This window comes from Pocillopora damicornis, chromosome 10 (genome assembly GCF_964200805.1).
Source record: "Pocillopora damicornis chromosome 10, jaPocDami1.2, whole genome shotgun sequence".
In the NCBI taxonomy this organism is placed as follows: Eukaryota; Metazoa; Cnidaria; class Anthozoa; order Scleractinia; family Pocilloporidae; genus Pocillopora; species Pocillopora damicornis.
In genome coordinates this window covers 12,078,461-12,091,624 of record NC_142679.1, presented here as the reverse complement: position 1 = coordinate 12,091,624, position 13,164 = coordinate 12,078,461, and the positions used below count along the sequence as shown (strand labels likewise).

General features: G+C 39.0%; 1 protein-coding gene and 1 long non-coding RNA gene across 3 annotated transcripts in view; one reads left to right on the top strand and one right to left on the bottom strand.

The window, feature by feature from the left end:
- The window catches only part of LOC113671163 (nuclear pore complex protein Nup85), a 52,995-nt gene extending 41,408 nt beyond the window's left edge, over positions 1 to 11,587 (top strand). For both annotated transcript variants that reach the window (XM_027187375.2, XM_089184278.1), the window contains 3 exons: positions 2,933 to 2,984; positions 3,530 to 3,700; positions 11,215 to 11,587. In XM_027187375.2, coding sequence (XP_027043176.2) covers positions 2,933 to 2,984; positions 3,530 to 3,700; positions 11,215 to 11,295 — 304 coding nt within the window. In that variant the 3' untranslated portion in view covers positions 11,296 to 11,587. The remainder of the gene's footprint in view (positions 1 to 2,932; positions 2,985 to 3,529; positions 3,701 to 11,214) is intronic.
- On the bottom strand, positions 8,851 to 10,033 carry LOC149038948 (uncharacterized). Its single transcript, XR_016180281.1, has 2 exons — positions 9,759 to 10,033; positions 8,851 to 9,333 (listed from the first exon to the last, which is right to left on the bottom strand). It is a non-coding gene; the product is annotated as an uncharacterized LOC149038948 (long non-coding RNA).
- Positions 11,588 to 13,164: the final 1,577 nt, after the last annotated feature.

Here is a 13,164-nt window from a genome sequence, read left to right as displayed (position 1 = left end):
CTCTCTTCTAGCATCCTGTTCAGACCTGGTGTTATTAATTTCAGACACGAAAAATATAAATTCCTACCGGATTTTAGGGGGAAACGGGTCTGTACCGAAGAGCTCGAACCTTTTAGTGAATTGTCGCTAAAACTTGTCGACGCGGTGACGGAAGACCAACTGTGACTTACGCCAGTTGGCTCCTTCAAGTTGTCGGCTCGGTAACGGATGAACGCCTCCGTCCCTTTACGCTGCTGTAAACATCCCGGTTTGATTTGATTACTTTATCTGTAGAGCAATACGTCTTATTACCAACGCAAATTTGAAAAGTTGATGCCTTACCCAACCCAACCCAATAAACAGTTGAATTTACAATTCTGTTTCGGTTTTTCACCTTCCTTTGAATTATTATAACAGTCACGTGTGAAGCATGTCTTCATTTCCTTCTCTTTAACCATCGCGTTAACGTTCAATCGCTTTTTTGGCAAATTTCCTACTCTTCACGTAGTTATTAGGTGAGGCACTGCGGCGTTGGCCAAATTATTTGTGCAAGACAAGAGCAGCGCTTGAGGAGAAAATGTTGACAAAGTGACACTCCCATGATTAATTTTTCAATCAATGCCATTAATACTTCCTTGCTTTATGTTTCCAAAGCTGTCAACCCGACCATCCCCTCTGTGTTCCGAGTCCAAGAATGAATCAGAAAAGAAGGAACTATAGTCACTTCGAAATAAAATCATTGTTTTGGAGGAAAATAATTTACTCAAGCTGTACAAGGCAAAGTTGTACTCCACAATAGCATGTATTTAGCTAAATTCTCTAAGTAATCGCCGCATTGCTTGCTGTAGCATACTTTCTAGCGCGGCGCTTATTGCAATTTCTGCTCTCGCATGTAGTGCTTATTCGGAGGGTGGCATTTAATCGAGTGAATATGGTATTCTATCTTGCTCCGGGGTTAATTCAGACTTTCTGTTTATCTTGCGACGCTTACTTTGTGTATGTAACAAGTTCTAATTGTGAGTCAAATTTGTACGAGAGGCCGTTTCAAGTGCTTTGTAGGTGATCGCACCCAATTTTAATACAACTTAGTCCAATTCTTGCCCAAGGCTCCTGTTGTCATCGTGTCTAAGGAATTCCAACTTTCCTTTACGTAAAGGAAGGCCTACAGGCATTGTATTGAACCTCAAAATTTAAAGGTAAATACAGCAAGTGCAAAACAAGTTAATCTATATCAAGTGTGCTGTTTGTCCCATGCTTTAGCGTCGGCGAACGTGCGATGGTACACGAACATAGCTGTTGAGGGCGTAATTCTTTTAAGACTTTTCCCCGTTCAGGAAAACTCAGTTTTTACTGACGTTAGCCGGTTCCGTAATCATCTAAAATTAATTTACGTTTTTAGAACAGGGTCACTTCTGTTGTCGATTCGTGACGGCAAAAATGCACCGTAATGGCTCTGTTTGCCGCAGTTATAAATATTCGGCCCTCGAATCACGACATCTCCGCAAATATTTTCCTCCAACTCTTCTTTGTGTGCAACCGCAGCGTCACGAAATACCTCTGTCTTTGAAACTCGATGATTTTTTTGCCATGAAGGAACTCTTCCCTGGTCGAATTTTTACGCCATTGAGAGTATTATTTCCTTGAGGGAACTCATTGGAAGAAAAATATTAGTTAGGAACATAAAATGAGGACCCGTGACCTCCGTTTGCCCGCCTCTTTGAAGACAATTAAAACTGACATCCTTATTTCAATGATATCTTGAGAGTATTAGTTCTTAGAGCGGTGTTTTATGGCGGCATTTGCTTTGTGGAACCTTGCACGCAAACGGAAAGAGTGTGAAGCCACCGGTATACGATAACACTTCTTTCTTGGCGAACATTTTGTCTGATAAAAATTGATGATAGTAATCAGAAGCTTCGGGTCATTTAGACAAGACAAATTGTGGAATTGAGAACTCAGTATTCGATCCTAGGACTCCGTGACTGCCCTTTAGTATGTTCGAATCTTACAGTGTATGGTTTACAATGATATTGCTGCTTTCCCTGAAAGAAAACAAAGGCTCAAGCAAACGCGACGTAAATTAAATATATTGCTCTTGGACCTGCGCCGGATAGTTTTGTGGTATCACGGGAAGTAATTACAGATTATTGCTGTGGCAAATGGGCTTGAGTGGGTAGTGTAGACTCGAACAAACGCCCAAAAGTCTCCGGTGTTTATTCAATACGCTTTAAGCGAGTTATGTGGGTTTGGTCGTTCTGCAAAAATGAAAAGAAGGGTATTAGGGTGGGTGCAATACTCGTAAGGGCAGGTCTTTTAATTAGAAGGCCAGCCTTGAGTTTGCTTTATAATTCATTTGACTTTATATTATGGCCCAGGAATTTTCTTTATTTCTCTCGAAATTCAGTTGTTGTGTAACCTTCTGTATTCAGTTCTTTTTCAAGAAAAGTACTTCATCATTTCTTTTCCATGTTTTTATTCAGGCACATTAAGAGTAAAATATAAGAAAAATTTTATGAACCATTTCTCTTTCAAAGTTTTATCCTGATATCGTAAAAAAAGGGTGCGGATGTTTATCGGGGTGGAGTACAATAATAATGAAGAATTTTCAGGCCTTCATCTTACTCGGCCGGGTTTGGGATTGGTTGATTTTCAACAGCTCTGATTGGCCTATTCTAACTTCGTTGTTTTTGTGATGTGTTTCCTCGACGGTCTGCTGTCCCACGGCCTCCACGCTGACGGTGTTTCGATGATGTCCTCAATGAAATGCCGTACATACTCTGCAGTTTTTCATTAAAGATCATATTACTTCTTTCGAAAGCCAACAGTTTCCGCAGTTTTTGGCGTTCTCGAGGTCTACAGATTTGTGGACTTATTGAAAAGGGAAAGACTGAAATTGTAGATGCTAGTGACGCTTATTCACTGACATCCATTGCTTCTTTGCTGTGACTTTCAGGTTGTGGCTGACGCTGCTAACGGATACCTTACCTCTCCTGGAACATAAAGAGGTAAATTTTCGGAAATTGCTCTGCTCAACCAGGAGACTATGAACAGTTTAGGTTCTCTTGGTTCAAATCAAACTATAGGCACTTTCTCCAAATAGTTTGCATAGTTCTGGGAATTTTGCCACGACGGAAAGAAATGTATTTTTAGATCGCACCCTATGCACCCTCACCTTGGGAATTACGTTTTTCACTGTGCACCCACCCCGTCAGGACAGAGGAGTTTTCCTGTAAAACTTGAAGTGGTTCTCAAAAATTTAAATTGAAACACAGAGAGATATCATCATCATGTGAACGAGATCAAGATCAATGCGCAAATTTAACTTCTGCAAAGTTTTTCGTTTTACTTTATAAACCACGCTCAGTTTTCAGTCCCGGTAGCGAAGTCATAGCGACAGCTCCTCTCATTCTTGTCGTTACTTGATTGTCACGCAACCTTTTTTTCAGTTTGATGACCATAGCATCGCGTGACACTACTGCATTCGAGTGGGGTGGATGGTTAAGGGAAATATCACTTTTGACAAAATACTCATTAGCCCTTTATTTCTTAGGTGATCTTCTCAAGCGCACAGACATACGAACTTATGCACTGCCTCGAAGCAATAAGGCTCTCGTTTAGGACAAAGGAGTACCTGGACCATCCTGACAAGGAACCCACCGACGAGCCCTTGATCAGAACTTTAACACAGGGTCCAGAGTCACAATCAGCGAAGAGTACTAAGGTAACAAGACCCTGTTGAATGTCCGGATAAATTATCTCAACTAGTGTAATTTTTTTCTCTTTGTAAAGTTTTATTTTTGTTTGTTTTCATACAGCGAGGGGTGTGCTTGCTAATATTGAACAAATTCTAGCTAATGTCCTCGTCAACGTAATTTATTACACTGAAACACTTGAGAGAAATTGGAAATGGCGCCGTTGTCTTGCTTAATCTCGCCAGAATGATATTGAAGCGCAGGAGTAAAGGCTTGGCTTTAAAACTTTTGATATACAACGGTTTTCCTTTGATCTGATTGGCTGTTTTTCTATGGCATGGTATAAATTTTCGGTGACAGTGAAATGTGATAAATACAAATCATTGGGTTGCTTTTTGAATTTTTTTTCTTTCTTTTTTTAACTTTTTGAATCTGAACAAACACTTACCTACTGACTTTCTTTTAATTCTCAACATCCCTTACATTTTTCCGGCCAATACTTTCACCTGTCAACACCAGTTATCATCGTCAATAGTTGTTTTTCATCGTGTTTTGTCGTTTGCACTAACTTAAAAAAACGTTTCCATTTACTGACTTTCCGTAGCCGGTGTGGTTGCTCTGCGTGTGTTTCGCATCTGTTGGTAACGCCGAAATTTTAAGTATGGTAGTTATTTAGAAAGGATATGAAAAGCCTTCAATGTCAAAACTAGTTAAAGTGGTCACATAACCTTGTTACTTGCTGGTCAGGGTGGTTCATTATGGAACCATGATTCTGAGGAATACTTCTGTTGTAGTAGAGAGCAAAATGTCTGAATGCTGTATGAATTCGGAAGGTATACGTCTTTCATCGGATCTCCAACATCTACCGCCGCGCGGGAAGCGGATGGAATAACTGCGAACAGTTTGACAAGTGTTTTCATCGATTTGAGGCAACATTTTTCTCAATAATAGACCTTGTTAGCATCGACAGGTCTTTTTTTTTTTTTTTTAAGGTCATTATCCTTGAGGTTATTTTCGCTTTCAAGTCACTCGTGGACACAATTCGAGAAATGTTATGAAGGCATGTGTGACTTCGTTTACTCGCTGATGTAAATGGAACGATATATTTTGTGATTCTCCCTGCTATTCTCTTTCTTTTTATGTTGTTTTTAAGGAGAATTACGTATAGTTATCAAGGTACTTGTACTTTGAATTTCCATTCGTTGTCTTAATTTTAGTTTTTTTTCTTAACGTCTTTGAGCGTTTCTCAGTATGTTTAAAACCCAAAAAGCTTCGACCATTCTTCTCTTTGTCGTAGACTAGAGGAGAATCACAGTAGGAAATCGTTTTAAAACGACACACGCATGTTAAAAACTTTGTGTGTCGTTTCCCTTCCTCGTGTGTGGCTACTTTAGAGACTGATGCCCCATTGTTGGGTGTTGTTCAGTTTCCGTGTGTTCAGCGTTATCGTACGTGCTATGGATATGTATATCTCCTTGGATTTCGGTCTCTACTGTCAGAACCTGTTGCCTGGGGCAATGTTTATTCTCAGGTGCGTCGCGTCAATTTAGCTGCTGAGAGAAATTTCCTTCCACGTGGTACACTCTGTCAAGATAGTTAGGTTACAAGTCTTTTCATTGGTCGGTTTTGCTAACGAGACAAAATCTTTTTAGAGTTTTTTTCTTCTAGAGAAACTTGTAGTCAATTCGATTACCAGTTTACAATTACGGGAGACTTAGACAAATGTACTTAAATAGAAAAGTAACGGAAATGGTTTAGTGCAGGACATGACCCAACGTAACAAAACCAGTGATTGAATGTCAAAGTTGAAAAAAGGTAAAGCTGTTTAAGGGTATGATCTTGCAGAAAAAAAAAAAAAGACAGAATTGATAGCTGCTTAAATGGGAACTGTGCCAAATTGCCTTTGCCTTTTTTTCATTTCGTGGTGGTTTTCATATTTCTAATTGCCGTTACTAGCTTGTCTCTCGTTTCTGTGTGTGAGGGTTCAAGGTTTGAAGTTGCTTTAAAAGCTAAAAATGATAATAAATGGTAAATTGCCTCTTCCAAAGCTATGAAAATTTTTAAGAGATAAGAGATTTTTCGCTTTGCCAGAGGAGACCTGCAGGTGTTATTGGCAGGTGACCTAAGCTACCTTCTGTTATGTTAGTTTTAAATGTCGAAACTAGATTGGACCCCTCAACCGAAACTGGTTTTCTTATAAAACCAAGCGGTTAGGTTTTTTTCTTCTTTTCTTTTTCTTTTTTGTATCGACAATACCTGTCTGTGAAATGGAAAACCATGGTAACCGAGTCGCCTGATGAAATTTGCAAAGACCCCATTAACAAAACCTCATGTAGGTCTTAACTTTCATCGTCGGAAAATAATAAAAAAAAGGGAAAAAAAAAAAGAAAGTAAACGATTTTTACATATTTATTTGCCGAGGAGCGGCAAACCTTTAAAGCTTTTGATATAGAACTCCTTTTGAAAGGCGTCGTTAACGAAACTATTCAAAAACACTTCTGAGGGACCGGCTTTTTTATTGCAGTCGATCGAAATTTTAAAACCGTGTTTATGTCGTTAAGGTAATCTTTTCTTTCCAATTCAAGCAAAGACTGAATTTAAATGATCGACGACTTTGCCGAATGCATTTCAAAGAAGCCGCCTTTCTGAAAACAGAAATAAATGTTTTATGTGTACATAGTTGTTCACAGTGAGTCGTGGGGTGGTTTTGTTCGCAGAAATGGAAAGGCGCTGCGTCTTAAACGGGCACCGAATCAAACAACGCACTGCCGCTTATGAAACTAAACTAACACCCCTCCTACGTGCCTAAAAAAACTCACTGTTCTACGAAATGGTAAAATGAAGTGAACTTAGTACATCATTATAATTTCGTGCCCGCACGTGCAGTGCCAATTGTGGTAATTATTCATGCTTTTTCCTTGTCGGAGTTTCCTTTGATGAATTATTGAGTTGGGTTCCCTGCTGTAGACCTTTACTGACTGTTGAGTTCCCACGTGCTTCTCAAGCGGAACTCGACACTGTTTTGGTAAAGGGATGGCAAATAGTAATGTAAAATGCAGCCGTTGCTTGGTATGCGAACCCAGTGTCAAAGGATAATTTAGCGAAAACTTTAGAAATCTTTTCATAAAACCGTTGAACAGCAACTCTCCATCGGAAAAATGCCTCAGGAAATAAAGAGTTCCTTAAAAGTGAAAATTTACTCGTGTCAACTCTTGATTAAACCGAAATAATCGACGGCTTTTATACTCTAGCTTCCCTTTGGCCTACAGTTGGACTTGAATCATGATAGATTTTACTTAGCGTAGTTTTGATTTGTGGTGGTTTTCGTTTTCCTTCTCATAAGAATTATATTTTAATATTCAGACAAGAGAAGAGCTGGGCTACACGCGGGTTGTTCACAGCAACATGGATATAAGTAATTTTATTGTCTGTTTTGGTGCATTCTTACCAAAATTTGTTTCCAATTAATCTCAGTCTTTACCATGAGACAAATTAAGGTAATGAATACTTGTTTCTGATCTCATGTTATAATTTTTCATTAGTTGCTTGTTTCATGTTTTGCACAATTCTTCTCGCTCGCCAAAACGAGATGGGTGTGTTTCTCTTTCATTTACATCTACATTAGATTGGGAACAAATTCCACTGGAATTATGGGTTTATCATCAATTGTAAAATCGTGTATACGGCTTGTTTTTGTCCGCTCTTTCGTTCCAGGCATGCATGAAGTGTTTTTGGTTTTGATGGAACGTTCTAGAAGCAGAGATCGGCAGAACTCGCTGCTTGTGTGAACAGTGTACAAGTCTTTCGGTGTATTTGTCTTCTTTGTTTACCTTTCTCGTGGTGTGTTTTGAAACGGACATCAAGAAGGTTTAGTGTGGGCTTATCGTTTCGAAAGGCCAACACTAAAGCTATTAAGGCGATCAAAGGCAGCGGTAAGCGACATGCTATCGAACTATGGCACGTGCTGTCGACTTTTTATAAATAGCAAACATTTTTTTCCTTGTCCTGATCTGAAAAGAATCGAAAAGCTGACAGGAATAAATGGTGTCGTCTTAAACTGAAACCTGGGTGTGATATTTTCAGAGATCTAAATTTAAATTGTTTGCGGCTTGTTTATCTTCAAACGTTTTGATGGTTCCGATAAAAGCGACCTCGGGGTGCGCCAGTATCGTCCTTCGTGATATGGCGTGCCTTCACTGATCTGTTGATTTGGCTACTCGGTCGGGGTTTGGAAACGACATTACCTCCTTGAAGTGGCTGCCACGCGTAACAAAGACGATTTAAAAAAATATTTTCATATCGATGATAACGAGTGATTCTTCAACGCACCGCTGGCTTTTAGCTTGCAGTAAGCCATAGGAAAGAAAAGAAAAGAAAGAAAAGAGTTAAGAGAGACTTTGTTATTCCCAATGTACGTAAATCTCCTGGTGAATGTTAGAGTAAGGCGATCTGTATTTGATGAACTTTATGCTCCATTGTCTGGAGGTGCAAGCGGATTACAGTTAAGCTTGTAATAGAGTTCTCGATTTCTTTTGCATGATTTTTTTCTGTCAAGCGGCATTAGTTTCCGAGCGTCATTTTTTTTTTGATTGCTCCATTCCTGTATCATATTTCGAACGCTCAATACTCACTGTAGTCGGTTGGATAAACCGGGCGTCTGATGTCAGGAGAAAGTTTGTCGGCCGGCCTCCAGTACCAGCGCCAAATTCAATATTTATCTTTCTGATTTATTCTTGGTCACGAATATTTGGCTAAAAAAAGTTTGCGGTGCCTTTATTTATTTATTTTTTCTTTCTGACGGTATATCATAGCATCCCAACTCTTGTTCGCAAGTAAATTCATGTTATATTATTTAGTATTGATGTTGGTTCCGAACATCGGAATTTGTACCCAATGGGACTTTGTCCTTTTAAAAGAAAGTACCTCACAGTTGAAGAATTTTTTTCCGAGATAATTTCTCGGAGACTCTTATAACTTTCCAACGAACGTTTGCATTGAAAATTTAAAAAGATTCATAAGAGTTCGTGGGCAAATTGCAAAACTCATCTAAAAAATATTCAGCTCTAAACACTCACGAATCTTATTGTAGTCAGGGTTCTCGGCGGTTTCGTGATCGTGGGCATTTGTCTTGGGAAGCCGCCCCCCCTTTTCATTTGAATCCAACATCAAGAGTCGTGGCTCAATAAAACAAAAAACTTGTTCACAAAATATCTTAGCATACCATTCGGCTTCTCCTGCCTGTTTTATAAGAGAGCTTAAGTATAACATTTACGATAGATTCTAAGTTTTTGTGTTCTAAATTTAACATAGTTTCCTTTCCTGCGAACACAAGAATTTTTACCTTTTAATCCTGACGGGTCAATTTAGTCTGGCAAAAATTAAGGGCGCTTATCAAACAAAGGTGATTTCCCAACGTTATTTTAGGTCAACAAAAATCTGGCCGACATTTCAAATTTACCTAAACGTTCCGTAATGCTTTGTAACGTCCTCTAGTCTCGTACTTCCATTCTCATTACGGAGTTCCTGTGTTTCTTGTCTCCCTCGACATTTCCAGCCGTTATTGTCATACTTTAGTCTACTTTGTGGGCAATTAATTCCCTGATCTACAGTCCTTGTGATGTTCGCTACGCTACATTGATTTTTACGTACCAAGTACTTGAGACTAAAAGGTGGATCAAAGAGAGAAAGATCGAGGTTTGACATCAATTTCTCATGTAGATAACAGGAAATTAAAGGGGGTAAGGGGGAAAAAAAAAAAACGTGATTCGTTCCATGTCTCCTCTTTGGCAGTCAGCCCGTTGGTCTGGTTCACAACAGGTTTTAAACTTGTTTTAAAGCGGCGATCTTTGTCGCAGAGTCACTGTTCGTGCTTCTCGTCAAGAAGGAAATATTGAGAACATATCAATTCTCTGACGTACAAAATCGGATGAAACCATAAAGTATTAGCTCAGTAAAAGAAAAAAACGAGAGAGGTAATATAAAACTAAAATGGTGCTGACTAAGACTGGATGACACGGATTACGATTATGCGGCGACGATCTTAGAAATTGATGGCTAAATTTATAACATGTGGATATTATAACTTACATTACTGACTGTGAAAAAATATTCCCTTGTCATATTTTCCGTCGAAGTTAGACCCATGTAAACCGGAAGACCAACATAAAAAAATTCCTCATTTTGACCTGCTTTTTACAAATTTTACAGCAATCCTCCTGTCATACTTCAGCTATCACGCTTGCTTTTTATTGCTACTAGTTAGTTTTTCGCATTCCCCTCTGATTAACGTCACTTCTGGAGTGTTGTTGTACAGCGTCAAATCCTTGTTGTTTTGATCTGGTATGCAAAGGGACGTGCGGGAATTTAGCCAAAAATAGATCGATTGCTTGTTCTTTGGACGTGATCTTGGAGTAGCTTAGTCCAGATTTGTGCTGGATTATTAAAAAAAAAATCTCTCGTGTACCGCCGCTCGCATGATAAGTGTTTATTTCTGATTATACTGCGGAAGCCGGCCAAATTTGCTTTTAAGAGGGCGTGACCTGCCCTCCACGCTCTTGTTGAGAGTGTGCGGTAAGAATGAGCATTTTTTCAAGAGTCACTTCTCTAGGTTTCCTGTTTTGGTCATACTATAGTTTGTTCTGTGATTCAGTTTAAAGTACTAATATCAACTTGGAGCGTATCTTTGTCATGCCGGCCTCAACTACTTGAACTTATGAACTTAATCGGTATATTTTTGTCAGTTGCGTCAGAGTTGCAGAGCTTTGCGTGATGTTTTGGATCGCTGTTTTAACGAGATCTCTGATAGATATTGTAATGTACTCATTGAATTGGTTACAATAATACAATAACAATGTTACAAAAACACACATCACTGTGCAATCTGAAACGTTTTGAGATAATTTCACGCGATAGTCGTTTTGGAATGTTGGTGGTGATCAGTTGTTTTAGATCAGCTTTCAAACCAGTTGTATTCCCATGTTCGTGTTTTATAGCCGTCCTCGTGCTATTACATACGCTTAAGTCAACTCAGGCTAAAAGTTCGAGATCCGTTCGGATTCAAGCAAGTTTTTTTGTTGTTGTTGTTGTTTTTTTTTGCCGTGGTCGTTTGTGATTTCTGATCATTCAAAAGAAGGTTGAATTTTCGTGCTCTTTTTGTGACAGTTTTCAGTCAAGTACGAAGAAGGTTTATCGCCTATCTACTGCGCAATATCTTTCCTTACTATTCGAACAGGAAAAAATTGACTGCAGAGATACGTCTCGTTCATGAGCGAAATTACAGATATGGGCAGTGTGAAATTTTTAAGAGTGAATTGTGAGCTAGGCAGGACACTTCAGTCTCAGAGTGCTTCTCTCGAAGAGTTTAGTGGGGTTAGGACCAGTTGTAAGGGCCAGCCATCAAACCGGATAGGCTGAGATTGGCTTGCGGTGAGGTACGTCTCATCCATTGCATGCGAGTAACAATACTCGCAAGAAATTCACGTTACTGAAGCTGCTTAACTTTATCGTATGTCGGTAACTGACGTGAAGAATTTTTTCTTCATAGGCTCAAGAAGAAGAGGAAAGGGATAAGATCGACTTGATTCGCTTGGCTCTGGCTCGTAACTTGTCTAGAACTATTTTGTGAGCTTTGCGTTCATCGGTGAAGTAGTTTAGAGAAAAGAATGACGCGTTTTGGAAACGTAGTCGAGAAAATGAAGTGCAGTTTTTTTTTTAGACCACTAGTAATAACTGAACGTACCCGGCAGTAGATTAATTTCTAAATTTGTAAGCCACGCTAAAAAGGAAGCGGTAATGTGAACAAGAGAGGAGCTTCAAACTGTCACTTTTCAGTGACATGTTGAAAAATAGGCTCCTTGAGTATGTTGTACATTAATATGTGTCCTTGCTTTATCAATAAACTGTACCTAGTTTTGATATTTCGCCTTTTCGGTTTTTGGCTGTCGATTTGCTATTGTCCCAGCTCATAAGCTACTAATCTCAATGACACCTGATCTTAAATAATTTGAAAACGGCGTCATTTTCCGCCAATAGACTCGTCGTGTTTCTTGGGACTGGATGTCATTCACCTTTTGCTTTCACTTCCGATTTTCACAGGAATACCAACAAACTCGTCACACAAAAATCACCTGCGTGAGTTGTTTTGGGCCATTCGTTTCTTCAAAACTTTCCCGCTGCCAAGGAAAAGGATTAGAGAAATTGAGAAGGATATTTTTTCCTTCTCTAAACAATAACTTCCTGACAGGTTTTCCAGATGCAACTTCGTAAATTTGCCATCCGATCCAGCTGAAACTTCTGCCAGTGTCAGGAAGTACAATGAACTCACTGCTTACATGATAGAAAATCAACTGAACGGAGCTGAGTAGGAACTGGAAATAATTTCATATCATGTTTATCATCGATTCTTAAATCAAGGCTTATGATACGATAGGATTGATCAGAAATGGAGTTATGGTGAGTTACGGTTAACGAGTTTGTGGACGATTCAGTCTTTCCTTCGTTTTAGAGGAGGATCAAAGTAATTTATTATTCATTGATGATAATTCCCTCTCGAACTTCTCTCTTCAGGCTTGCATCGCATTCGCGTATTATTACTTTTTTTACACGGCCATATGCTTGGTTAAACTTGTTCGCGAAGTAATTCAAATTGATTAAAGGGTGTTCCAACTTTACTTTCACATCCAGTTACCATTTGCAGTTCTTTGTATGTTCTCGCCTATTTAATAGAGGAACTTTGTCTGGTTAAAAGAAATGTCTGAAAAAAAAACTGCTATTGCAATATCTCCTCGATTTTCAAATGTTACTTAACAAGAGTTAGGAACGTAAATTTTGATAACGATTCAGTGATAAAAGACAGGGCCAGCAGGAGGTTATTTGAACGGAGGTGAAATTTCAAACTAGGTGAGGTGTTGACGCTAATGTTTTCTTCGTCGGTAAAAAAAATTAAATTCATTTACTATCAGTTTTCTTTTCAAGTGTAGGTTTTCATGTTTTAATTTTTAATTGAGCGTGGAAATTTTTTTACCTTTTTCACACTTCTCTAGAAGTGGTTTATACTCTTTCAATAAGAACAATTATTTTAGAGGCATACTAGTGCTAATATTCTAAGCATTTGGCTTTTCATGGCAACTTGTTGTTGCGCTAATAAGGGGCGATTCAACACGTAAACGAAGGCTATTGCGCATGCCTTAATTATAAAGCTCTTATTTACCCCTTAGGCTCGACCTAATCATGATAATTATGCTTTTTAGGATCAGATGGACTCGTATAATTATAATTAGAGGTCTTATCAGCATTTGAAGAGCGGCCGATCGGAAAAGAAAAGCTGCGAGTGTAAGGGCTTGTTTCGGGCAAAGGCTGTTTAAACTTTGGCGGCGTGTCAAACGGCACGAAAGCACTTAAAGAGTGTCACAAGTTTGCTTTCGAGGCCGCTTATCGTCGCTTAATGAGCTTGTGGCGGTACGACCAATTCTGCATTGAATACAAAATAATAATT